The sequence below is a fragment of the Pseudopipra pipra genome, chromosome 4, assembly GCF_036250125.1.
Source record: "Pseudopipra pipra isolate bDixPip1 chromosome 4, bDixPip1.hap1, whole genome shotgun sequence".
Classification (NCBI taxonomy): Eukaryota; Metazoa; Chordata; class Aves; order Passeriformes; family Pipridae; genus Pseudopipra; species Pseudopipra pipra.
The window spans coordinates 27,277,666-27,302,736 of record NC_087552.1 but is presented as its reverse complement, the minus strand read 5'-3'; the positions used below and the strand labels follow the sequence as shown (position 1 = coordinate 27,302,736).

At 37.5% G+C, this 25,071-nt stretch overlaps 1 protein-coding gene across 6 annotated transcripts in view; it reads right to left on the bottom strand.

The window, feature by feature from the left end:
• Nucleotides 1-25,071, bottom strand: part of SGMS2 (sphingomyelin synthase 2) — a 61,179-nt gene that overhangs the window by 11,140 nt on the left and 24,968 nt on the right. For 5 of the 6 annotated variants that reach the window (XM_064652064.1, XM_064652069.1, XM_064652066.1 and 2 more), the window contains 4 exons: nucleotides 6,616-7,250; nucleotides 5,751-5,868; nucleotides 3,923-4,076; nucleotides 526-692 (listed from right to left, as the gene is read on the bottom strand). In XM_064652064.1, the coding sequence (XP_064508134.1) occupies nucleotides 526-692; nucleotides 3,923-4,076; nucleotides 5,751-5,868; nucleotides 6,616-7,070 (894 nt within the window). In that variant the 5' untranslated portion in view covers nucleotides 7,071-7,250. Of the gene's footprint in view, nucleotides 1-525; nucleotides 693-3,922; nucleotides 4,077-5,750; nucleotides 5,869-6,615; nucleotides 7,251-11,269; nucleotides 11,411-25,071 lie in introns of those variants that run through there. The other variant, XM_064652067.1, reaches the window with a different exon arrangement.

Sequence of the window (25,071 nt, the reverse complement as noted above, 5' to 3'; positions counted from 1 at the left end):
CAAAGGGATGCTTTGTTGCTGTACAAAATTTGGGGATACAAAGCACCCAAGTCTTTCTGAATGCGAGTGCTTCCAGGCATGTCATGTTTCCATTGATGACTAATAGTTGAAAATTGAATTAAATTGGCTTGAGAGCTATGCTTCTACTTGAAAGTGTTGTTTAAACAACTGCAGCAGATACCTTCTGAAAAATATACTTTTATTGACATTTACAGAAGAACTGTCACTAGAATTTTAGGATGGTCTAGGTAATTTCAGTTGGCCACAAGTTTTATTACTAAACTACTGATTATTCTTAGGCTGAGACAAACAAAGGCTATTCTGAACACCAACTACAGCAAAAAAGCCTCAAAGTTCAAAAAAATGTTTTAAAGACAAATTATTAACATTTACTTAAACAGTAAAGTGAAATTCCTTGCCCATTCTGTTTAAACTTCAATATGGAACCTCTATTTTTATTTAGAAATTAAAAACTAACTTAGACCTTTGGGCAATACATGGATTCTAAAGGTATTTGCCACTCACCTTTTCATTAGCCATTGAGTGGTACCACCAAAAGAGCCGTGTGGTGATATAATAAGCAATGATGACGTCTACAGTATAGTGTTCATGAGCAACAAGGATACAAATGATACCAGCAGCACTCATTAGCCAGCAGATCAAGTGATACCACCAGAAATGACGTGGTGAATCTGTGAAACGGGGAGGTGACAGGAGAAAACACACCAAAAAAGACATTCATTATTATAGCAATCCACAAAAAGAAGGGGAAAAGATAAAAATGATTTAAGGTTACTAAATGTGAAAACTTAACTCCTATCACACTGGTACAAAACCCCTGCTTTGACAGGGGTTTTGACAGAGAAAACAAGATTAAAGGATTATACAAGTTTACTGAGGTGTGTTCTTACTTTGTAAAAGGAGCCCAAGATGAGCCTGCAGTTATACAGCCTGCAGTTATATACCACCCATCTTCTAGTCAAATTAAGTTTTCCAGATAAGTCACTTCTTATCTGGAGTGCAGAGGAATATGGGGTGCAGAGGAATAGCCAGAATTGAGGCAAAACATACACTTTGTTATTTTACTTGAATCTTTGCTTTTCTTACAGTCTATGCTCAAGTAAACTCAAGTGCCTACAATTGATACAACCTGAGCAGAGATCATAGATTAAACAGGAAAAGACACTCTTATTTAAATTCTTAGGTTTTAAATACTTTTCATGAAGCCTCAGTTCTGTGAAACAGAATACTCCGTACAGGAAAGGACAGTATGTGAATTTATACCCTTTAATGAAAGATTTAACAAATGGGAGTGAAGTTGTTCTTCAAAACACATTTAAGCCGCTTCAGCAGAAAAGTTCCCCTGCTCTTCTTTCCCCATTGAAAAATGCCTCGGGTGTCCCAATGACCATTCATAACTTCTGACAGACTAACTGGCTTCATTTCACTCACAGTGGGAGGTTTTGGCACCCCTTGCCTTGTGGGGCAATGGTCAGCCTTGACTTGCACACAATACCAGCAGAAAAGTTACTGATCTCAACAAGCTTACCCAGTAGTAGTTTGAGAGGCCTGTGCAAGATAATAATAATAATTAAAAAAAAGAAAGATAAGAAGCCAAGTAATCTCAAGAAGTTGATGGAAGTACCACAAAGCAAGACAGACATATCAAAGCTAAAAATATAGCTATTCTGGTATAAAAGGTGGACTGCAGAGGAATAAGTGGAAAAAGTGGCAGCATATGAAAGGAAGAACGGAGCAAAAACTCCACTAAGTGAGAAATAATAAAATCCTCAAAATGCATCTTACACCAAAGATATGTTATCAAAAGAGCAGAGAAGAATACCATAAGCAGCCTCTAATTCAGAACAATTACAGGGCTTACGCCCTTGTTCAGATAGCATTTTGCTAATTGCATAGGAGGCAGAAAAAGGAAATTATGCTTTTCTCATTTATAGAGCATAACTCTCCTGAAATATATGCCTAACAATTAGGCAGCAGTCAAAGGGTTTATTACAAGAATTTTTATGATACAATTTCTCCAACCCTTTATAAGCACAGGAATAAAACTAGTCCAGGAACTACTGGGTTGTCTGCATCTTTCCTGGTACTAAAAATAAGTATGCAAACAGCATTAAGATGCAATATAACATATACACAAAACAAGGCAAACAATAGATCTATTATTAGGTTATTTTCCTAATACTGATCTGGTAATTTTGACATATGTCATTCCCCCAGTAATGTTCACTTTACAAGAAAGACCTAGGCCTAAAAATCGGGCTGTAATCAGCATCTTAAGTCACTGTTCGAAGAAGAATGTCTCACATCTGTAGATTCAGAGTTTCATACTAAACAGGCTTTTTTATATTGAGGTTTTTGGTTAAGGCAGAATGTAGCACTACAACACCTCATTCCCTCAACATTTTAATAAAAGGAAGACATCCAACTAATGCTGGCTAGTCTTATTTTTGTTTTGGTGAGAACTATATTCCCATGAGCCAAGATAGCATTTGCATAGTTTGGAATACAACAGTAGGAGAGAAGAATCCAATTCCAAATATGTGAACTGAAAAGGGAACTCCCCACTACAAACGCAGGAGCAGCCAAGTTCTTGGGACAGAAGCACTGCTTACCACATATCAGATTTGGAAGTTGGTGCTCAGTTCTCCAACACTTCAATTGGCTGCACCAATAGAGAAACCATAACTATCTTCTGTGAGCTTGCCAAATATTTATTAACTACAAGAAGCATTACACAGGACATTCTAGCAGAAGACATCCAAAGAGCACAAACCAACTTTTCACTGTTTGCAGTAACTACTGTTACTCTCACAGAGGTGAGAAAAATAACTTTGCGTCCAGAGGTAGCATAAGTGTGCAACAGTGCTGTGTTCAAGCCACAGAATTCCTTAAAGTCTAACACAGAACTAACAAAGCTGGGAGGAGTGGCCAATACCCCAGAGTGCTGCACAGCCTTTCATAGCAAGATCCCACACACTGGGGAATGGGCAGAGCAGAACCTTTTGAAATTCAGCCAAGACCAGTGCAGGGTCCTGCACCTGGGAAGGAAGAATGTAGTGCACCAGTATAGGTTGGGGGCCAACCTGCTGGAAAACTCTGCAGAGAAGTACCTGGGAGTCCAGGTGGCCAAGTTGTCCATGAGCCAGCAGTGTTCCCTTGTGGCCAAGAAGGGCAGGGGGTATCCTGAGGTGCATTAGGAAAAGCATTGCCAACAGGTCAAGGGAAGCGATCCTGCCCCTTTACTCACCCTAGTGAGGCTGCATTTGGAGTTCTGAGTTCCCCAGTACAAGACAGATGTGGAGCAAGTCCAGTGGAGGGCTAGGAGGATGACTGGGATATTGGAGCACCTCTCTTAGGAGGGAAAACTGGGGGAGATGGGCCTGTTTAGACTGAGGAAGAGAAGCTTGAGAGGGGGCCTGATGAATGTCTGTAAGTATCTGAAGGGAGGGTGTCAAGAGGATGGTGCCAAACATTAGGACAAGAGGCAACAGGCAGGAACTGATGCACAGGAAGTTCCCCCTGAATGCAGGGAAGAACTTCTGTACTTCACCAGTACACAGGTGACTGCGCAGTGGAACAGGCTGCCCAAAGAGGTTGTGGAGTCTCTCTCCATATTCAAGATACTCAAGAACTGTCTGGATGCAATCCTCTGCAATGTAGTCTAGATGATCCTGCTTGAGCAAGGAGGTTGGGCTAGAGGACCTCCAGTAGTCCCTTCCAACCTTAACCTATGATTTTACTACACCCATGTTCCATTTCCAGTCAGAATCATGATTTGTATTTCAAACCCATACACATACACTCTATGTACAACTGACAGGTTACTTCTGGAGGGCAGTAGTTTTACATTCATGTTATCACGTGTTTTCCCAGAAGAACAAAAGCATTGAAACACACTTACACTCTTTGATGAACAGGTAGACCAGCGTTAATACCACAGTGTGTCCACTAAACAGGAAGTCTCCACACAGGATGTGTGATCCAGTTATGGATAGACCACCACCAGAAATCAGTCGCAGGATTCTCTGAACCTTTGCCTGAGAATCTCCATTCAACTACAACACCAGAAACAAAAGCACAAAGTAAAGGTTAAGATATACCACAATCCGAGTAAACTTCTTGCCCAAACACATGTGAAAAGGATATAATTATCTTCATTTTCTTTATCTTTCTCTCACATATTCTTAAACAAATAAGCATGCATATCATAGCTGACAGATGATAAAGCTTAGTTTGATAACATTAGCATTCTGTCTATGCTTTCTCAGGCTATTTTGAAATATGCCTTGTGTGAGAATGAGATGCAGAATATACTGAAAAGGTAAACACTAAGAATTTGTAAAGTCAGACACCATGGCAGCAGTCCACAAAATGGATAAAATCAATTCGAAACCACTACAACCTTGCATGCTACTTCTGTCATTCTGTTCAAAGCTGAACAAGGTTTCCACAGAGCAAAAACCTCAAACTTGGTAAATATTATATTTGGTTATAAACTCAGTGAGGACTTACTAATATTTAGAGGATGTATGTTTTTTAAACATGCATTAGGATCAGCTTTTGATTTTTCACAGATACTAGGCAAACTTAGTTTCACCTAGCTGCTTAAAAATTTACTCTAGAAAAAATGATAACTGAGTTTTCCATAACCATAAAAGTATTCACACAAAACAAACAAAAAACAACAAAAATAAAAACAAAACAAAAAACAAGAAATCCAGAAAAGCTATCAAGTTTTTTTCAGAGTTCAAGTAATTCATCCTTGTTTAATGCTAGCAAAATGCACTTTCAGCAGAGACATTTAAAGTCTTCCTTTGCTTACCTCTTCTCACTCCTAAATACAGTCTACTACACAAAGTCATTCCCCAAGCTATTAGAACAAAGCAATTATGTCTTTACAATAATGGTATATAGATGTTTTCAAACAGATACTGATTCATGTGCCTAAAGTTGTTTCAATGTGAAAGAGAACAGATATGATGCTGTATAGCAAGACTGATGAGATCCTACTCAAGAGGTGACAAATTCATCCCCCCAATAAACTTTTCTTTCATCACAGCCAATATAACAGTTTGTTCCAAGGCAATCATAAGTCTACATCTTTTTATTAGTAGCCTAAAACAGCAATAACAACTCCTTTGTGTCACCACTTAACTACAGTGCCATAGAAGTTTTTTAAATATTTTTGTAAAAATATTAGCACATCCATGTTTCTATATGTGTCAGTCTATTTAAGCAGCTGAACTTGTTTTAGTCACATTTCTATACATTTGCAGGTTGGAAGCAGAGACAAGCAATTGATTTCAGGTATTGCAATAGCTCTTGACCAAACAGTGTGAGAAACAATAACAAAGCATATAACTGGTTTTTAAAGGGATTCAGCAACAGAAGCTTGCATATAAGCCTATAAATTAGGATATTGACCTTAGGTATCCTACTACATAAGAAAAGAATATTGCTGTATTATTAAGAGTGATTAGCTTGAGCCTCACACTAGCAGTGCTATTTCAACATAGGTACTCTCATTAAAGCATCTTAACTGCAACAACTTGAGGCTCTTTCTGTATCAGGCAACTTTTGATTTATCATTACCTATGTTTCTGAAAACATCAGCTGAAAGTAATTTGTGTTATTTAATAACACCTGAAACATTACTTTCCATTTGCTCAAAGGAGCCATGAGGACTCAGGCAGAGACTCAGGCAAGAATTAGGGAGCAAAGGCTCTTACCTTTGGTGCACACTGAAAATGCATCCCAGGCACAGGTAAGGTGGTAACGTACATCGTAATACAGCGGTACAGATACAAAGTTCCGATTATAAAAAAGAACCTGCGTCCCACTATTGATCTGAAAGTAAAGAAGGGGGGGAAAAGATTGAATACCAAGTTTACATGCAGAATACACATATAACAGTTATGGAGCTCTAGCTTTATTAGATAGCTAAATCCCTAGAATGAAATAGCAGGTCCATCCCCAGCTCTTCACCACACATTTCTCTAAATCAAATACTAAAAAGTCCTTCTTCAGGTTTTAGTCCTGCTAGCTCTTAATAGCACAGAGCTCCCACCTATTTAATGTGGCCTCACTCTAACTTACATGTGCAGTCAGGATCAGTTTGCCTCAACTCAGCGATATTCTCTTCATAGTCCCATATTATAACCATATTCTTGACTTACATATGTATAGTTTAAGGAAATGCAGACACAGGAAGAAGCTTCTAGTCTAGCTGTAGAGGACAGTGGGTTCTTCCTCATATTTGGATGAGATTTTTTTACATCATCATAATTTCCTCTGTTTAAACATCCTCATGTCAGTAAACTTTGAAAAGCCCAATCTCAAATAAGTTTGACTAGTACGACAACGGGTGTCAGAAATTCAGAACTAAACATTATTCAGTAATCAGGACACCCGTGTTTTGATATCCAGCATGGAGACTGGAATGTTTTTTAAACAAGTCGCCCCTTTGTCACTTTCCTGTCAGGCCTCTTCTATATTGTTAAGGATTTTAACTTAAGATTCCTTCTACCCAAAACAAACAATGAAAACCAACATTCTGAAAACATAAAGCAGGGAAAAAAAATATAGCTAACTTACTTGTATCTAAGAAACAACCACTGGCATATCCATAATCCAAGCAGTATCATTCCGTTTATTTCTGATACAGAAAAAGCCCATTTCACACGATCAATGTAATCAAAAAATTTGTCAGGCAAGGGAGGGCTTAGCTCCTTTGGAGGTACTCTCTCATGGACCACAGTGATCATGACAGTTGTTAGAATCAAGTTGAAGAGAGCGTAGACAAAGGCAATGCCTGTTTTCCACCACTCCAGAGGAAATTTGTTCCTAGCCTCAGCAGGCATAGAAATCTGGATGTAATCAGGATATTTCTTTGCTGTTTTCCGCAAGCCATTAGACAAGCCCTTTGGTTTGTTAGTGACATTTTTGTTCTCTTCACTGACTGAGAGAGTAGGTCGTGAGTAGCCATTAGAAGTGTCATTCGTTTGACCCTCCATATGCTCTTCAAGCTTTGCTGTCTCAATGGTATTCATTTCCAAGCTGTATGGCGAAGTCAGGTTTTTCAGTGACCAATTTCTGGGCTCTCTGAACTCTGTTATTCCTTAAAGTCCAATGTTCTTGTTCCTAGATGATTTCTGTAAAACTCTAAAATGTGTCCATTGTGCTTTCAAAGGAAATCGTGAAGACAAATCTCTCCTCTAGAGCTGAATCATCTGAAAAACAAAACAGATGGACCTTCAGAAGTAGTAATGTGACAGTGAACAAAATATTATCCTTAGGAAAAGCATTTTTAAGTATTTAAGTTCCATCCAAGTCTACTTACATATACAGTCAAGAGGCAAAGTAAAGGTAGATGGTCACTGTGAAATACTTCAAGCCCACTCCTACCAAATAACCTGATAAATCTCCTATTAGTTTAAGAACTAGAAGCAGTTAGGCTTCTTTTTTTTAAAGGACAAGATCCAGAGACTTGAATGACCATGACAGCACTTGTTTTATCTGTTGTCAGAATTAAGGCTAATCCATGTTTGCAGCAACATTGAATTTTACTGCATAGTGGTATTCCATGCAAAATATCCCAGTTTTGACGATAGGGTTGCTAGATATATTAATATGGTTTGTCCATATAGATGAGACAATCTTGTAAGTTCAGGTGATAGGACAAAAAACCAGAAGGGCATCACAAATTTTGATTTTGTAAGGCATAAAGTAATTCATATTCATCTAGAAAATCTACTCAATTGATAGCTCCATTAAACTTTATTGGTTTACTAAACCAAGTAAAACCCATGTTTAGATAGCTACTGTAACACCCACTAAATAACATCTGAAACTTCAGAGAACTGAGAAATATACCTCTGTATTAGATTCTTAGTTATGGTACCCTATATGTAGAATAGACCACAAATGAATCTGTATTTGTTCTTTAGCTACTTTGAAAAAAATTAAATCTATTTACACAATTTTTTAAAACAGTAACAAACAGCAAGACTTATTATTGCACAGGATTTATTTAAGGCTACATTTGTCAATTCAGTAAAATCTCATTAGATTTAAAAAAAAAAAAACCAAAACAGTAAATGCATACGTTTAATAGCAACATTTTCTACAGAGAGAAAAGAACACAGTTCAGCTCTACACAACTGACATTGCTCTAGTCAAAATAAAGGCCACTCTCTCCATCTTTAAACTTCTGTAAAACCACTTACTCAACATAGTTGTGATGTACGTATTTTTTCTTACTCTGTTCAGCTCCTATGACAAAAGTAGTATTACCATCTACTAGTACATTGTAATTCTCTCTTTCTTTTTAGTGGTTCCTCTAGGAGAAGTCCAGCACTGCTGGCTCCTCAAGTCTCTGCACGCCAACACAGGCTGCCAGTTTGCCATGCTTTAAGTACAATTAAGTCATCATGATGACAGCTAGAGCTGTCAGTCTCCCTAACCATACACCATAGGACTTGGCTTAAGAGAAAGCAACTAGTTTAGGAAAAACCTGCCCAGTAACTGATCTCTTGATAGCAAGGACAATCTACAACCAGAACATCCTGGAAAGTCAAGTGATTGTGCTTTGGTCCCTCCCAATAGAGAAGACATTTAACATGGTCAGCATGCAAATACCACTGATTGCCTAGATGCTGCTCTTACCGCTGCTAGAGAAAAGGGGTAGAAGTTCAGATCCCAAATATGTGAGATTCATACAAATAATACTAAAATAGCCAAGAAGCATTTCTAAATTTACTCCTCTGCAGTGTTTCTGAAATCCACTGTCATTAGTTGACCTTTTCAAAATTCCTGATCAACAAGCCTGTGAAAACTATACACACAACACACCCAAACAAACATCCAAGAAAACAAGTGGTGATTTTGGATGCTTTTTTCCCCTCTTAGCAGCCATGCTGTGAGCTCTGCATGTCTAAGAAAAGGGAATGTTTAACCCAGCAGCCAGGCAATGACCTCTCTGATGTTTCTTACAACTAAAAATACTCTTTTAGAGCATCTGCAAAAGAAGCAGCCTTATTTAAAACTGTAGTAGAACAACATGTTAGCTTTCTCAAGTCCTTTTCTTAACACACTCTTCTATTCCCTCTGTCTACTAAAGTTAAGCACATGACAGAACACTTAGGCAACAGCATATTAAAAAAAAATCAACTTAATTGCTTACATTTTGTAATGTGTCCACCTAGCATTCACCAGTAAGTCAATACCCTACTTCTCAACATTACATTTAGCAGAGATCAGCAACACTTGATAAGTTTTATATCCTGCGCAGTTGAAACATTATTAGAATTATGCATTTACCGGGAACATCACAATAAGTAGTAACCTTAGTCATTTCCATCTCTTCCCAAGAAATACCTAACACCATTAGCGACATAAGTACAAAGAAGAATTTATTTAATGACATCCACATAAGCCCTAAAGACCAAAAAGCATCTGAAGTACAGATGAACAATAACCTAAGAACCTAAAAAGCAGGGTGGCACTCATGTTTTGATAAAAACTCATTAACTTATTAAGCAAAGCAATTATAGCTACAGCTTGCAGAAAAAAATTGTGTTCCTTCCTGGTACTTTTAAATGGAATGTAAGGCATATTGATCTATCAGTTCTGACTCATCAAGATTATTTCAAGCAGAGTGCATACTGTGGTCAAGTTTGTTTACATGGGTAGTTCAAGGTGCTACATATCATCTGATCAGGGATTGGTAAGAACATAAGTGCTTCCCTTTATAGTACATTTTCAACCTGTTTTTCCTATATTATAAAAGAAATTAGCAACTCTCTTGATGAAAAACCCAAAACCCATTCTGCTTGAAGCTTTCAGTCCCTTGCCACCAATCTGACTGGCCAGAGAAGAAGTGACATACAAGAGCACCAACAGCCTAATCATCCCCTGCTACTGGCTGAGAGAGGAACTCCCCAGAAGTATAGAGGTTTTTCTGCCAAGTTCCCATCCCCAACTCACATATCCATTCACACACCAGTAAGAGGTGTGTTCCTTTTATCTTCATGTTGTCCTTATGTTACTTTAAGTAAAATATCCATTTCATTCTTTTGTCAAACCTGAAACATTCCCATATCAAAAACAGGAGATGCCCATAAACTGCATAGGAGAAGAGATGGCCCTAGAATTCTTCAGTTACCATGCAGCTTAGATCTGGCCATCTTGCCATTGTCTAGGGTTTGAAAATCAAACCAAATTGCTCTAAAATATGGAAGAGCTACTGGTGAAATCTCAAACTCACATGAAACTGGCCAAGTAACCCAAAAGAATAAATAAAATTCGGATAAAGGATACACCCAGGTATTAGGAACAAATTTGCTTTTTGGAACCACTTCCATACCTTCTAAAAATTGATGTTACCTCATCAAGAAGCAGAGCTTCTTAACAAGCAGCTTTACAGCAGAAGCTGTAATTGCCTCAAGGAACAACATATTTCAAAGAAAATCTTAAGAATGAAAAAGATGCTAAAAGAGCAAGGGTCCTAACTTTTTATCCTGAGCTCCTACTTGCTACCATGTAAATAGCTCCCTTAGTTTTCTGCATCCCCATTTGTCATTCAAAGGAAAATAGTTGACAGGGGGCACAGCTTTGAGGCAAGCATAAGAAAGCACGTCCACATTTGGCTCTTTATGCTAGAACTCAATAATAACAAGGAGTTTTATTTAGCTTGTTAGTCATCAGATTTCCACATAAAGGTCATTTTCACATACAGTTAGTTCAGAATATTGGTTTTTCTTAAACAGTATTTGAAACATTAACATTTCTCAAAATATTTTAATTTCTATAATTTATGAAGGACTGAATAGTCACAATCTGCACAGGCTTTCCAAATAAACAGTTCTTAACCTGCTGTTCCAATATTATTGGAACAAGAGTAACCAAAACACTAAGACTGATCTATTCTGACATTAAGGAAAGCTACACTTTCATATAGAAGATGCAAAAGATTTCCAAGGAGCACTGCTTTTAAGCCTCATTCACTTTTGTTAAGGTTGGCTCCAACATTTGATACAGCTGTAATATATTCTTGTATTTGGTAGCTGCAGAAAAAGAGTCTGTAAATAAAGTACAATTTGAGGTTACATGAGAGAACATTTGAGTATTTTTTTATTTGTATCACAATTATTGGGAAACAACTGTTAGCTACCTTGTATTTTCTTCAGTCAAATTTTTAGGACTATCTACGGGACTAGAACTAAAAAAGAAGTCAGGACATGTCTCTTACCTAGACAGTACCGAATAAAAACTTGCTTTTAGGGGTTTCTCTTTAACTTCTGAATGCTTTCTGAAAGCATTCCAGGTCTCAGTTAATTTCTATCATATCCCTTCTTCCATGCCATATGTAGACCTCACAGCATGTAGACAACTGGGAGAAAAAGAGAAATCCAAAACAAAACAAAAAACCAACCAACCAAACCAAACAACTCAAACACACATCACCACCCAAAACCCTCAAAAGATAACCAACTGTTAAACCAGATCTGAGTAAAGTATATTCAGGTATGCAGAAACAGAATTGAGTTTAAGAGGTTTCCTTATGATTTCTATTTCCCTACAGTAAAAATATTTTTCAGAGCTATGTTCATCTTTGACCTGTACAATTATTTATGCTTACAATATATAAAACCCTGGACTTTATCTAAAAGTTACGAGTTTATCTATATTCCATAATAAGCTGCCAACACATTTTTTGCTCATGTGATGCTAAGGAGTTACGAGTAAGATAAAGCTGTATCATAGAAGTACCATTCATTCAAATGCCCTCAGAACTGAGATTATCATCACATTATCACTTGCAATAAATGTTAACTTCTATAAAAAGCATTAGCTACTTACCTTGTACAAAATTCTTTTCAGAAGTAGAAATAGAGCAGTTACTCCCTCTACCTCAATAGAGGGATTTTGCAATTCTCTCATTTATGATTACTAATGTACCAACAGATGTCTTTTAAGGACTAAATTCCTACACTTGCCTAAACAGAGGAGAAAAGCTTCAAGGCTATAGTTTATCTATTTGTGCAAACCAAGCTTTACCAGTCCTATGGAATTCTATTTCTTCAAACCTCTTAATAGTAAAAAGCTTCCATTTTCCTGGCAATTCAGTATTCAGTGATCCACAGCAATGGCAGGTTTCTAAAACAGTATGTCCCAAAAAGCGCAAAAACCCCTCTCATAGCACCATATTCATATTCATAGTTTGGGCTGAAAGAGCCCTTAAAGATCATCTAGTACCAACCCTCCTTCCACTAGATGAGCGCTCAAACCCCCATCCAACCTAGCCCCAGCAACTACCTCAGGAAGCACAGGAAAAAAAACAACAAAAAAACCTTTGAGCTCTTTTGTCATTTTGAACACTGCTGAGTAGGTTTGCTTTAATTGCATGAAGGCATCTTCAAAAATCTTCAACTGCTTGGTCCTCAGACTCCAGAGGATTATATTTGGTAATTAAGAGTCCGATGCCCTTTAAAGGTACTTCAAATCTTGACACCATGACAGGCTTAGATTTTCCTTGTGGTTATCACCTTATCTTTTAAGAACCAAGGTCACAATAGCTGTGAAATGGCAAATATTTGGTACCTTTTAGTGCTATGGTAACTCCTTCTGGAAATAATCCACATGTATATGGCATAAACAAAGTCAGTTTATTTGCAGACTAACAGTGTTTTCTAAAACAAAGGCTTTCAGAATGGTCAGTCATCTGTAGAACCAGAAGAATGAACAGAATAATTCAGGTTAGAAGAAATCTCAGGAGGTCTCTGGGCCTCTGGCCAGGAACAGCAATGACTCACATTAGGTTCCTCAGGGCTTCAATCCAGCTGTACTTTTAATGCCTACAAAGATTCACAACCTCCCCAGACAGTCTGTTCCACTGCAAGGTTGTTCTCACAGTGAAAGCTGGAGGGTTATTTTTCTTGTTTTGTGAGGGGTTTTGTTTGCTTTTATGATTAAACCTACTGGTTTTGTATCTACTTCTTATTACAAGTTACAGCCTTTGTATCTCCTCTCCCCACCACTATGAAGAGCCTGGCCCCAATGTTCCCAATGGCCTCCTTGCAGGTATGCAGGGGCCACTGTCAGGTCCCTCTGGGCCTGCTCTTCAGGCTGAAGCAACTGAGGCTCCTCCAGCCTTCCCTCACAGGGCCTGTGCTCCAGCCTTGTGACCACCCTGATAGGCCCTGTGCTGGGCTTGTTGCCGCTTTATGTTTTCCCTGGATCAAGGACGCAAAACAAGATACAATATTCTAGATACTGCTAAGTAGTACTGAGCAGAGAGGAGTAATCAGTTCCCTGTAAATAACAGCTATGCTCCTATTAAATACAGCTCAGGGGAGTGTTGGCTGCCTTCACTGTTAATGCACATTGCTAAACCTCTTTTCAACAGAAATATCTCAAAAGAAATATTGACCTTCTTCCAACAGCTTAAAGACTCCCTTCTCCACTCCAAAATACGAGATTGAGAATAAGTCTTCTTCCTACTCAACCCATACTCTTCAAAATGAGACTGTTTCAGTATTTCAGATCTGCACAGAAAAGCCTGTTAACCTGAAGTGATACTTTAACTCCAAATCAGCTGCTTTTGAATAAAGGTAAAAAAGGTTCTCTCTCACTGCATATTCTGTAACGCTGCAAAAACCATTGGGCTTCTGACCTTTTTCTATTTGTTAGAAAAGACTATTATAAACACTGTACAAAGTGTGGAAGTTACTGTACTACCTCAGTCTCATCAGGCAGAATAATGCCAGAGTGCCAAAATAAACCTCTGGATCAGGCTTTTATGTAGCATGCTGGCATCTCACTGCTAATCACTTTAATTCTGCTACAGCTTTACAGACATTATTGAAGAGGCACCATCCAAAGCAAGATTCTTCTCATGGAGAGCAAGGTCTCAATATTTGTTGAAAGCCTAGCAGCACACCTGATGCCCCACATCTCTTCTAGCTGTTTTGTGGAATCCTCCACCTAGTTACCGAGGGTAAAGTTTGCACTTAATGGAAAGTCAGACTGAGAGATTAGTCACCACTTTCAGTACAGGGTGGTGAGGAACCACAGTGACTAATGTGTGCTTTAAAGTGACTGTGCTACAGCTTATCAGCCATCAGGCAGCTAGAAAAGGAAGTTACATATTCTGTAAATTTATCAGCAATACATCCTACAAATATTTGGGTAATTATTAAGATGATAATGCCTGTCAAATTTTTTCCCTATGCTACTCCCAAAAAGCAGCGGTGCCAACCCAAAAATAAGGGGTCACATTTATGAGAAGATTCTAATATTTCCTGCAGCAAAACCCCTCTTCCTAAAAGTTTACGGTGAGAGGACAGTAATTGCTTAAATCTGCAGAGCATTTTACAATATTAGCAGTAATAAGAAATACATGCACAAGTTGCACAATCCAGAGAAAAGCTATTTTAGCTCTGAGGTATACTCAGAGGCTCATACCTCATAACTCACATTTAAAGGAAGCCTGAAACAGACAGTAACCCTTGCAAAGCATACAACAGTAAAGAGACAACCATTAACTGTAATCCTCATCTAGTGACAGCAGAAAGACCCCACATGAATTCTTAGGACAGGGCATATTTAAAACCGATTAGTATCATACTATAAGCTGGTTTCACATACCCCTCAGTTCAACTGGCACATTACAAGTTGTGACTCTCTACATAGCAGCAACGCTTACTATGTTCAGAGGCTCAAGCAATGAAAACATCCCCTTTCAGAAACACTAATATCTACCCACACCCTTGTCTCAGGGTATCCTGATCTAGTGTTGGCATAGAGGATAAACCATTGAAGTCTAGCACATTATAAACTGTCAAAACAGGTCAGGAAAGAATCACTGAATAACTTCTTTTCTCTTCCCCCTAAAAACTCAGATAGTTTTCAGCTTGCTCAACTCTGATGTAGTTGCCTGGAAAGCATTATGAATACTAGTTAAGAGGGATGATGCAGACATCACACATCATTTATCGTTGACAGTGAACACATAGATTAATTAAAACTCATCATGAAACATGATCTGGTCCCTATTTCAGTCTTCTCTACCTTCTTGCCACAACCACTGGTTTGCAAGCACACCCACCACCAAGCAGCAACAGCGTAAGGCTTTCATATCACAGTCAGCACACCCAATCAAACAGGGATGAGAATACACAGATCCCTCTTTCAAGCTGTTTGTTTACAGGCTCTGACACCCAAATCTACATCCAGCTCACACACTAGATGGTTCCCTCCCACTTTTTCCCCCTCACCCAGCTTTTGTTGCCACACTTTCAGAACTAAAATCAGGTAAATTTAATTTTAACAACAAGAAGTTAAGACTACTGAGCAACTTCTGGCAAGTACCATGATCGGTCTACAGATGTTTACATTGAGGGTGAGAACAGCAGCAAAGAAACCTTTATACATACTCTTCAAGCTTCCAGTTTGCAACAACCAAAATTATATCAAGCTTCCTATATGTAACTGGATTTTTCACTGAAGTTCTATGCATCAACTTTAAGTACTACATAGTTAAAAAAAAAAAAAAAAGGCATCACAACCTGAGCTTCCAGTGCAGTCCCATGGTCTTCCTTGAACTTGTTCAAGTATTCCATTAGCTCAAAATTTTCTATTAATAGAAGAAAATACTTTCCACATTATGCTGACAAGAACAAACATTTCTTTTTTATATTATTTAATTTGTCAGGGAAGACACTGTTTAACTTTAAATACTAAACACTTAAGTACTATGCCCTTCAACACTTCCTTCTTCATTTTCATTTCTGCCACAGACTGACAAACAGAACACTCCTTTCCTTAGTATAATCACTCCTCCTGCCTGGCACGCTATCTCCCCACAACACAGGGTATCATTGTTAAATAAATTTTCCAAGAAGATAGTAACAGTGGGACAGCAGTAGAAAATAATTACAGTTATAATCCAAAATCTTTCTGTAATACCTCAGACATTTTGCTATCTCCATTTCAGCCTCACCCTACAGATCAGAAAGAGAGGACAAGAATACTATTAATGTGTTTTTTTACTGTCTCTCACAGAACTATTACTTACCTCAGAACTTAACTAAACATCTCCAGAATAATTCAAGCCTCTCTTCATTATTCCCTGCTAAACTACAGCCTTTGGTAAGAACAACCCTGTATTGAATACCACTGCAATAACGAAATTCCTTTATGCCAAGCCACTCATGAGACTCAACATGGAGGCTTTCACCATTCATGCCAGTGCTTTAACTTATTTTCCTTCCCCTTCTCACCTAATTGTTTGAAAATTTTATTGCTTTCTTTAAAGCTTTTAAGAAGGATATGAAGATCCAAGTTAGTGAGAAAGGATTTAAAGAAGGAAGTTAGTGATGCTTGAATTCCCACTTACTAAAACTATTTCTGCAAGAAAACAGCTGGGTACTATCTTTGGCACTACTCCTAAAAAGCCTTCATTAGATCCTTTCATTGTAACATCAGACAACTGCTTTGTAACACCTTATCCATTCACACACAGCATAACTAAAAGGGTTCAAATGAAATTAACAATCTAATGACCAGCATTACATTGACCTTATCCTATCAACTGGTAAAACCTGGTGTGAAAGTACTGAGGTTGCTCTCAATCTAAATAGAATGATTTATATTACACTGCATCACATACCTCAGGTAGTACCTTCCACGCCATAAACTACCTTTTATGATCAAGGGAGGCTTCTAGTCCTCGCTGAACCTGCTATCTTTAGAAGTATAGGAAAGCAAATGTTCACTCAAACCAATCAAGCCTGAATGTAAAGTGGAAATACAACGTAAAGCTGGCCAATCAAACCGCCTGCTAAATGGCATTTATATCAGTTGCACAGCATACTGCAGCTGAACACTGTTTATTTTCCATTTATTTAAGTAACACTACTGTCATTAAATTTTGAGTCAAGAGTACTTCCACAGTAAAAAAAACCCACAAGGTAGAACCTAAGTCTAGTTCTGACCTTTGTGTTACAGTCCATGAAAAATCTGGGGAGGAAGAAAAGAATGGGTGATCAAACAAGATGTTTCAAAAAGGACATTCAGAAAAAAGTTATTTCCAAATATATTTAATAATTCTTGGTCACATTTTCTTGTGAGGTCCTAGAGCTTATTTTAAAATTATTATAATCTTATTTTAAAATAAAAAGCATTTTATAAAAATTATTCAAAAAGCATTTCATAGCATTCTTGTCTCATGTCCAGCAGACATCTATAGACACACTGATTTAGAAAGACAAAGGGAGGACATGAAGAGGTGTCATGTAGACTAGCTGAAATGTGGAAAGACTAACTACGAGGTGACAAGCAGATTCTATAAACTGTTCCCTAGTCAGAACTGCAGCTGACAAACCTGTTTCAGACAATAAAGTCAGTCCCATCTCTAGACTTACTGAGACCAGTGATGTTGTGAATGTGTGCTAAGTAACCATGGTGTACAGTAACTAGGGTGTGAATCAACTAATTCCACGTGATCAGTTACAAAAGTCTTAAGAAGAGAACTGTGTGTTCAACTGGAAAAAAAAAAGAAATTTATCTGAAGTCCCAGAGCAAATCTATTTTTTCCCCTTCCTAATACTTTAACTTTTTAAAAATTAAAAAAACTGTCTAAAAAAAGTCTTTATATCACAAGGAATGCAAAATGCTGTTCTACCATAAGATAAACTATGAATTCTAATGCAATTTGTAAGACCTTCAGAACCAGAATCTATGCCCTACAGCAACTGAAACTTCTCAGATGAGCTCCATGTCTCATGCAAGACAAAGAACACATAAGAAACAAGGTTTTCTACACAGCAGTGTTAGCATTCCAGCAAAGACCAGTAAACAAGTCAGCCCCAAAATCAGGTCCAGCTCTGAGCAAATCTGATTACCTTTTAAGATAATGCACATTGTGAGCGTAAGTATTAAATACTCAGATGTGTGGGTCATAAAAAGAAAAGAAGTACCACATCTTTTGAGTAAAGGCATCTGCCAAAGCCAAAAATGTTTCTTCCTACATTCCTAGGACAGCTTTACTAAAGTGTACACTCAAAGTTATGTATTCAACTCTGACAGTTCAATTCCAACAGAGTAACTACCCTAGTCTAAAAAGGATTCTGCTTTCCAAAGTTTTCTCATGCCTGACAGTAAGATTTATGAAACAGGTAAACAGGTTTAGACAGAATTGACACCCATTCAACTCTATTTCTACGCAACAACAGCATAAGCTGTGATCTCTTACTCTGCAAGGAATCAGTCAGGGCAGTCACCTGAAGCATCCAGGGTAAAAATTCACAGTAAAGTTTCTTAAGTATGTTCAGACATCAGAACACTGAATATTCATGCACACATATTGAGACACTTTCCAGGAAGAATATGAGTTGCTACTAATCCTCAACATTTGAGCTAATGTGCAGACTTCATAGCTGGCAATTATAAAAAACCAAAACCAACAAACACCAAACAAAAAACCCTACCAAAACCAAACAAAAAACCAGGAATAGCTTACTATTCAGTTTAACTGTATATTTTCATCACAGATACAGGAGGCAGAATAACATAAGACAAGAGGGTGCTCGTACACCTACAGACTTTCTCTAGTACACTGTCAGGTAAGAGGCTACATGTTCTTTGATATGTACCAATGTGAAGATCTACTCAAAACACAGCTTGGTTAACTGCAAACATACCCCATGGGCAAACACTCTTTAGCTGCTGCCTGGCTAAGAGGGAAACAGAGACATGAAAGTCCTGTCAGATGAGGCTAGACTTAAGTTACATCAGGCTATACATTAAACACTAGGCCAAAATTAATTAACTAGTTTTGGTGCCTTGACATCCACAGGAAGAAGGTCCTGTTGAGCTAAGGTATTGGTTAATTCATGGGTACATCAGGTCTACATGCCTTCAATTACCCAAACAGATTTGCTTTGGGCAAAACATTTTGATATGTTCCCTCAGACTAAGTCCAGCATTTTACTCATAATGAGCTTATGTCAAAGATGGTGAGATTTAGCTGAGTAACAAGCAGCAGCCACTTCATAGTTCAAACAATGCCCAAGAAATTATAAACTAAGAAAGTGGAGAGGACTGTCTAGATATGCATGCACTTCCAATTCACATGCCTCGAATTATGAAATGACAAAAAAAAAAAAGCAGAGGCTGCCTTTGTTTTTTAACTCAATCTATGAGCGGTCCTAGACCTATAGAACTCACGAAAAGAGGAGGTGAAAGGTGTGGAACCAGTGCTTTAGAACAGTCATAATAGTAACAAGACAAAAAAGTCACCTTCCATAACAATACATTTTCTGTCCCCTAAGACTGTCTTTTACTCCATTGAATCACACTATTACAAACAGACAACAACAAAAATGCTGTGTTCTGCAGTTTACAAGCTTTTTGATGAAAGGATAAAGGCTTGTTACCTGATTCTAATTGAAAACACTATAGAATATCACTATAAATGCATGTGGCAGTACATTTTTCATGTTACATTCTCAGCAATGCACAACCAAATCATAAGCTATGTAGTATCAGTCTAACACCTGCACAGTAACACAAACTGTTAACATCAGAAGGAGCACTTCCATAATAGCAAGTGTCACGGAAGATTAATCAAGATAGTGGTTCTTTGGGCAAGTTATGGAGGCCTAAGTACAATATTCCTCTTTGTAGCCATCCTTATAATTGCAATACAGACTACTTTGGTAAGAAAGAACTTTTTCTGCATGTTACACACATCACAGTCAAACTTGGACTAAACTGTGTTGCCCTCAACACATGTTCTAGAAAGGCTTGCAGTGCTAAAAGCTTTGTGTCTGATTCCACTACAACACGATGCAGATGGAGAACAGGAAGAGAGCATACATGCATGCACACTCAAAAAATGCTGTGGACAAGGTAGAACAACATGGTTCTAGTGTTTGCCCTTAATACAGCACCATAGAGCAGAGAGCTTCTGCTTTCCTGCCACTCTCCTCTGCCCTCCAGGCCTTTGAAGGGGAATAGTGTCCCATTTTAACTTCACTGAGCTCCTCAAATGTAAGAGAGCTAAAGAGTTTAGTCAAACCATATGATGTTTAATAGTTTATACTAAACTTTCTCCTAATCCAAATTAAGGAAAAAGGAAAAAAAAGAAACCAAGCCAGAAACTGTTTATGGGAACATTCATTCCGCACAGTAAAACTAAGCCAGGCAGTTACTTATCTTGTTCAGACTGATCAGTGACTAGAAAGTTGTGTACACAGGAAAGCAAACTGCCTACAATCTGTAGAACTATGCTTTAAAAAAATCCCAAACACAAAGCAAAATACTTTTAGAGCAATAAATGTACATGCTTATTTTTTTTTTAGAGCTGAAATTTAGCCTAACTACTTGAGCTTTGCTATTTGACATGTATTGTGCCTTGTTCCATGGTTGGTCAGCATTCATCTTACTAAATTTAAAAGTCAGTACAAGTTCCTGAATTTTACCACAGAGATACATATTACTCCACCCTACTTTTACATAGTCCATTTGTTCCACACAGAAGAAATGACTACTTATCATAATACTTATGCCTGCTTGCACATATGAAAATAGCTAAGCTTTTTTTTTTTTTTAAGGCCTGCATAGAGGAAGCTAATGACCATGGTTACCACAAAACACACAAAAAAGGTCAACCAAAAAAACTATCCTCATTAGAAAGCACTCGCCATTCAGCTATATAGCAAGTGTAATATTCAGTTGCAGGGTGGTAAATATTGCTAAGATGATGAATTCTGAATAGCCTGAAAATTCAGGATACAGTCACTGCAGTGGACAGAAGTTTAAACCTGTAACACTCAACTCTTCAGTACGTTGTCTTAATATTAGACTTCCAAATTCACTCTGGCACCTTGGAAGGAGCAATGCCTTTAATATTTCTTGCTTCAGAGCCAAACAGGATGCCACAGCCCTTCCTCTCAAGACTGAAGTCCATCATGAAAGTTAACATATTTCTAGGAAAACAAAAACACTGAAGAGTTGTTCTTTCTATTTTAGTGCATGAACACTTTTAATAGTCAATAAAGGATTCAAACCATTTCAGTCAATGTTCTCTCTCACAGGACAGAAATAAACACAGTTTCACTTTGGAGGACCACCTATAGCTTTCTGGCACATGTTCCACATCAAGTAGAGTTGACTGTTTTTTTTTTTTTTCCAAAATTTCCAAATCACTCCCCATATCTACGTGCAAAGTATACATATGCTTTCAAAACAATTTGCAAACAATTCTGTGAAAAGCACAGCAGACTGAGCATCTGCACTTCAGTAACTGCAGCTTAAGGAAGTGTATTAAATGGACCTTGTTACTTATTAAGTAGAGCCAAGTTTTGGCCTCTGCAAGACTAAGGTGGTATGCCAGAAGCAAGGAATGAATTCTTGTCAAGTCACACTCAAAATAACATACAAAATCTGAGTGAAATCAAATGAAGACAAGCTCATAGTTCTGAGACTGCCACTGTAAAGAAGTCTTACATTGCATTCTTACAAGTTAGTACAGTATTATGAAGACAGGAAAAAACACAGGCTTTGGCAGGACTTTTGCAGGCTTCAAATACATAGGAGCTAAAAGTAACGAGTTAACTTTTTAAGCTACAACATATTGATAGTTTATATACACTCCTGAAATAGGTAAGTAACCAGAAAAACTAACAGTATGAACTAAAGTAGAATCATAACAATTAATTTCTCTCAGTATTACACAAAAAAAAACCCCAGACCAAAACATAACAAAGTGCTTTCAGAATTTCAGTTGAAATGCTTTTGGTTCTTTACTGAAATTGTAATACATAAATTTGAACCAGAATAGCTGGCAGAGGATGAAACAGAATCCTACATTGTGTTGTTTTAGCACTGTTAAGACAGTAACACAGCATTCCAGCTTTTAAAATGTCCTTTTGAGGCAATGGCACTGATGGGAACAGTTTGTTTCAATATAATCTGTGTTCAGTATCAAATCAAGACAGGGCAGTGGTATTTGGCACCCTTATAGAGCATCCACAGGCAGCAAGTGCTGTTTCCATTTACAAGGTTGATGTGGGGGGAAGTTAAAAAAAAAAAAAGGCAGTAATTACTGTAGATGTGTACTAGAACCATCAACAAGCTATAGGATTATATTGTGCCCCTCCAGATGGAATACAGAATTAATGACTATGAGGCACAACCTTCTCTACTGCTGCAGCTCCTCTCCAGCAAATTATGTCACCTAAATAAGGAGTCTGTCTCATTATTTCTGATTTAGCAGTAACTCAGAATCTTAAATGGAGCATATAGAGTTGAATTCAGTTTCTTGGATAAGACATAAGCATATCATGGCTGGAACTGGAAAAAAAGTCTGGAGACTGTCTTCTTATTTAGATCCGCTCCACTAACCAGCACTAGAGGGAACATAAGCAGGAACTTGGGTGTGTGCATAAGTAAACATTTTGTCACTGTTATGTACATTTCACATGACTGAAACTAATTGAGAGAAGTCATTCAGCACTCATCACACAACAGTTTGAGATCTTAGGAGGCTAAGCAGATCACAAACTCTAAAAAGAGAAAAATTAAGAAATGCAAACATATTTTAACATGAAAAAACAAGCACTGAAAGCAGGTGACTTCTTAATAAAGGACTTTTACAGATGCAAGTGTTCTACTAAAGCTATATTGGGGAAGTAACATATTCCAAACCACTTGTAATAGTCCTTCAATAAAGGAAAACCATTACCTTTTGCTTAGGGCTCTAAGATAGGTCTAACAAGATTCAGGTTCTAGACAGGCTCTGCCAGAGGCTTGTTCTTTGAGGCTGGACAGATTTCTGCACTAATAGGGTTAAACTCCCATTTATTTTATAGTTTACTGAAATTTTTAAAAGAAAAACAACTACATTCAAGTTTTAGTATTAGAGGCATGAACATCACTGATCTATGAACAAGCAAAAAAAACCCAAAAACCCACACCTCACCCTTCTGTAAGTTACTGGAGTTTGCCTATGTAGAGTGTAAGTTTTGCTAAAGCTCACAGTAACACTTTGTTATCAGAGCTTTCATAAAAACAAAAACTGAATAGACATACTAATTTTGGATTTTTTTTTTACTAATATGGATTTAATCCATATTAGCACTCAAAACTTCACTCTCGCAACTTCTCAAAACATTCAGTGCTGCACCCAAGAGGCTCAGCATTTCCTCAAGGAAGAATAGGTGTAAAACACCTGATCTACTTTGCATCGGAAACCCTTGCAAAGCTTAGTGTCAAGCTTACTGCATTGCACAGGATTCTAGTACGATTCAGCCTAAGGAAATCTCAATATATAAAGAAAAAACCCCAGAAGACTACAGTAGGAAGCAGGAAGAGATGAACTCTAAAAGCCAGGAACAGGAAAACATTGCAACATGCGGCTGCAAAGCTCAGACTCTGGAATCCTCACAGGTCCACTGACAGCAGCAACTTCAATTTTGTTTAGGAACTTATAAAGACTAAGAGGGATGTCGTTGCAATTTATACACGGCAGTTGCAAGTTAACCTGCATCAACTGGGGAGGGTAAATGACAGCAAGACACCTGCTTTCTCATTAAGATACCTTTAAATGCACAGGATGTTCTCCCATTCTAGGGTTACACATCTGAGAAACTATTTTATCTGCAAAATTATATAATTAAATACTGAATATGTGCTTTTTTACTATAAAATTCCCTTGTCAGAATGAAGTCAAGTTTTCCTGAGTAATCATGCTCCAGAATTATTTGTTTGAGGTTCTAGACCTGAACACTATTTCAATAAGAGCCATTATGATTAACTCAACAGCTTCAGATACTCAGACAAACTATTTCTTCACCTGTAAAACAGCCTAGACCTCAGTATATTTTTTTATGCCATCAGATTAAACAAGAGGACCCACTTACCACACAGTGAGGCAGGAAGTTTTACTCAGCAACTACAAGGATGTCCTGAAGGCACAGCAGTATTACAGATATTATATATATATATATATATATATATATATATATATATATATATATGTTAGCTAAATGGGTAAGTAACAGGTTTTCCTAAAGCTGATTTAGTTTTAGTACACAGTTTGGTCCTATTAAAATTCCTATCAACAGCTATAAAGTAGACTTCCGAAACTATAATGGTAAGTACTTTATTCTTTGTATTACCCGTATCCCTACAAGATCTATTCTGGAGAAGAGAAACAGTGATAACTTAAACAAGGATTCTTGTACAGGACAGACTTGTGGTTATTAACGTTCTGGAGGCTCACTAGAACAGTTGGGTTTCAGTATAGTTAAGAAATATCTTTCAAACAAAGTCTATTCTGGACAAGACAGAGCTATCTGTGTTACATAAAACTTTTCCATTAGCAGCTCTTAAGCTCTTCAGAATCTGCTGGGACAGTGGTGCCTGGATGCCTGACGTTCTTAGTGTCCGCAGCATCTTTGGGGACAGTGGTGTCGATGGTACAAACAATTCTCCCAGCAGAGAGAGATCTCTGAAGACAGTGGACCTAGTGTTACATTAATCTTCCCAGCATCTGTTTGGACTCCTACAATACCATATCCATACTAAATAATATGTCACAGTCTCTGTATTGTCCACTCCCCACAAATAGTATCCAATAACATTGTAGGCCAACAGCCCATCAAAATTAGGGAAAAAGGACAAACAGAAGACATATGCAATTTTATTACAAATATCTGTATCTTCAAAGTCCATTTCTATACCAGAAGACTTAACTGTAATGAGCCACGACATCTTCAAAAACCTTCTTTCACATTTTCTGGTCCTTAAGAAAGACTACTCATTTTTTAAATCCATCACTTGTTTCGATATTTATTTTGTTAATATTTAAAAAAATCAATACTTTTCAGTCTTCATACCTTTATTTGGCATACTAATACATTATAAATAAAGAACTCTGGTATTTAGAATTAAAAATACTTGAGATTATGTCTCTTATTCAGATCTCCCAGATACAGGCAGGTATGTATGTGAGTTGGGTTTTTTTAACTTGATAAGGAAATACGC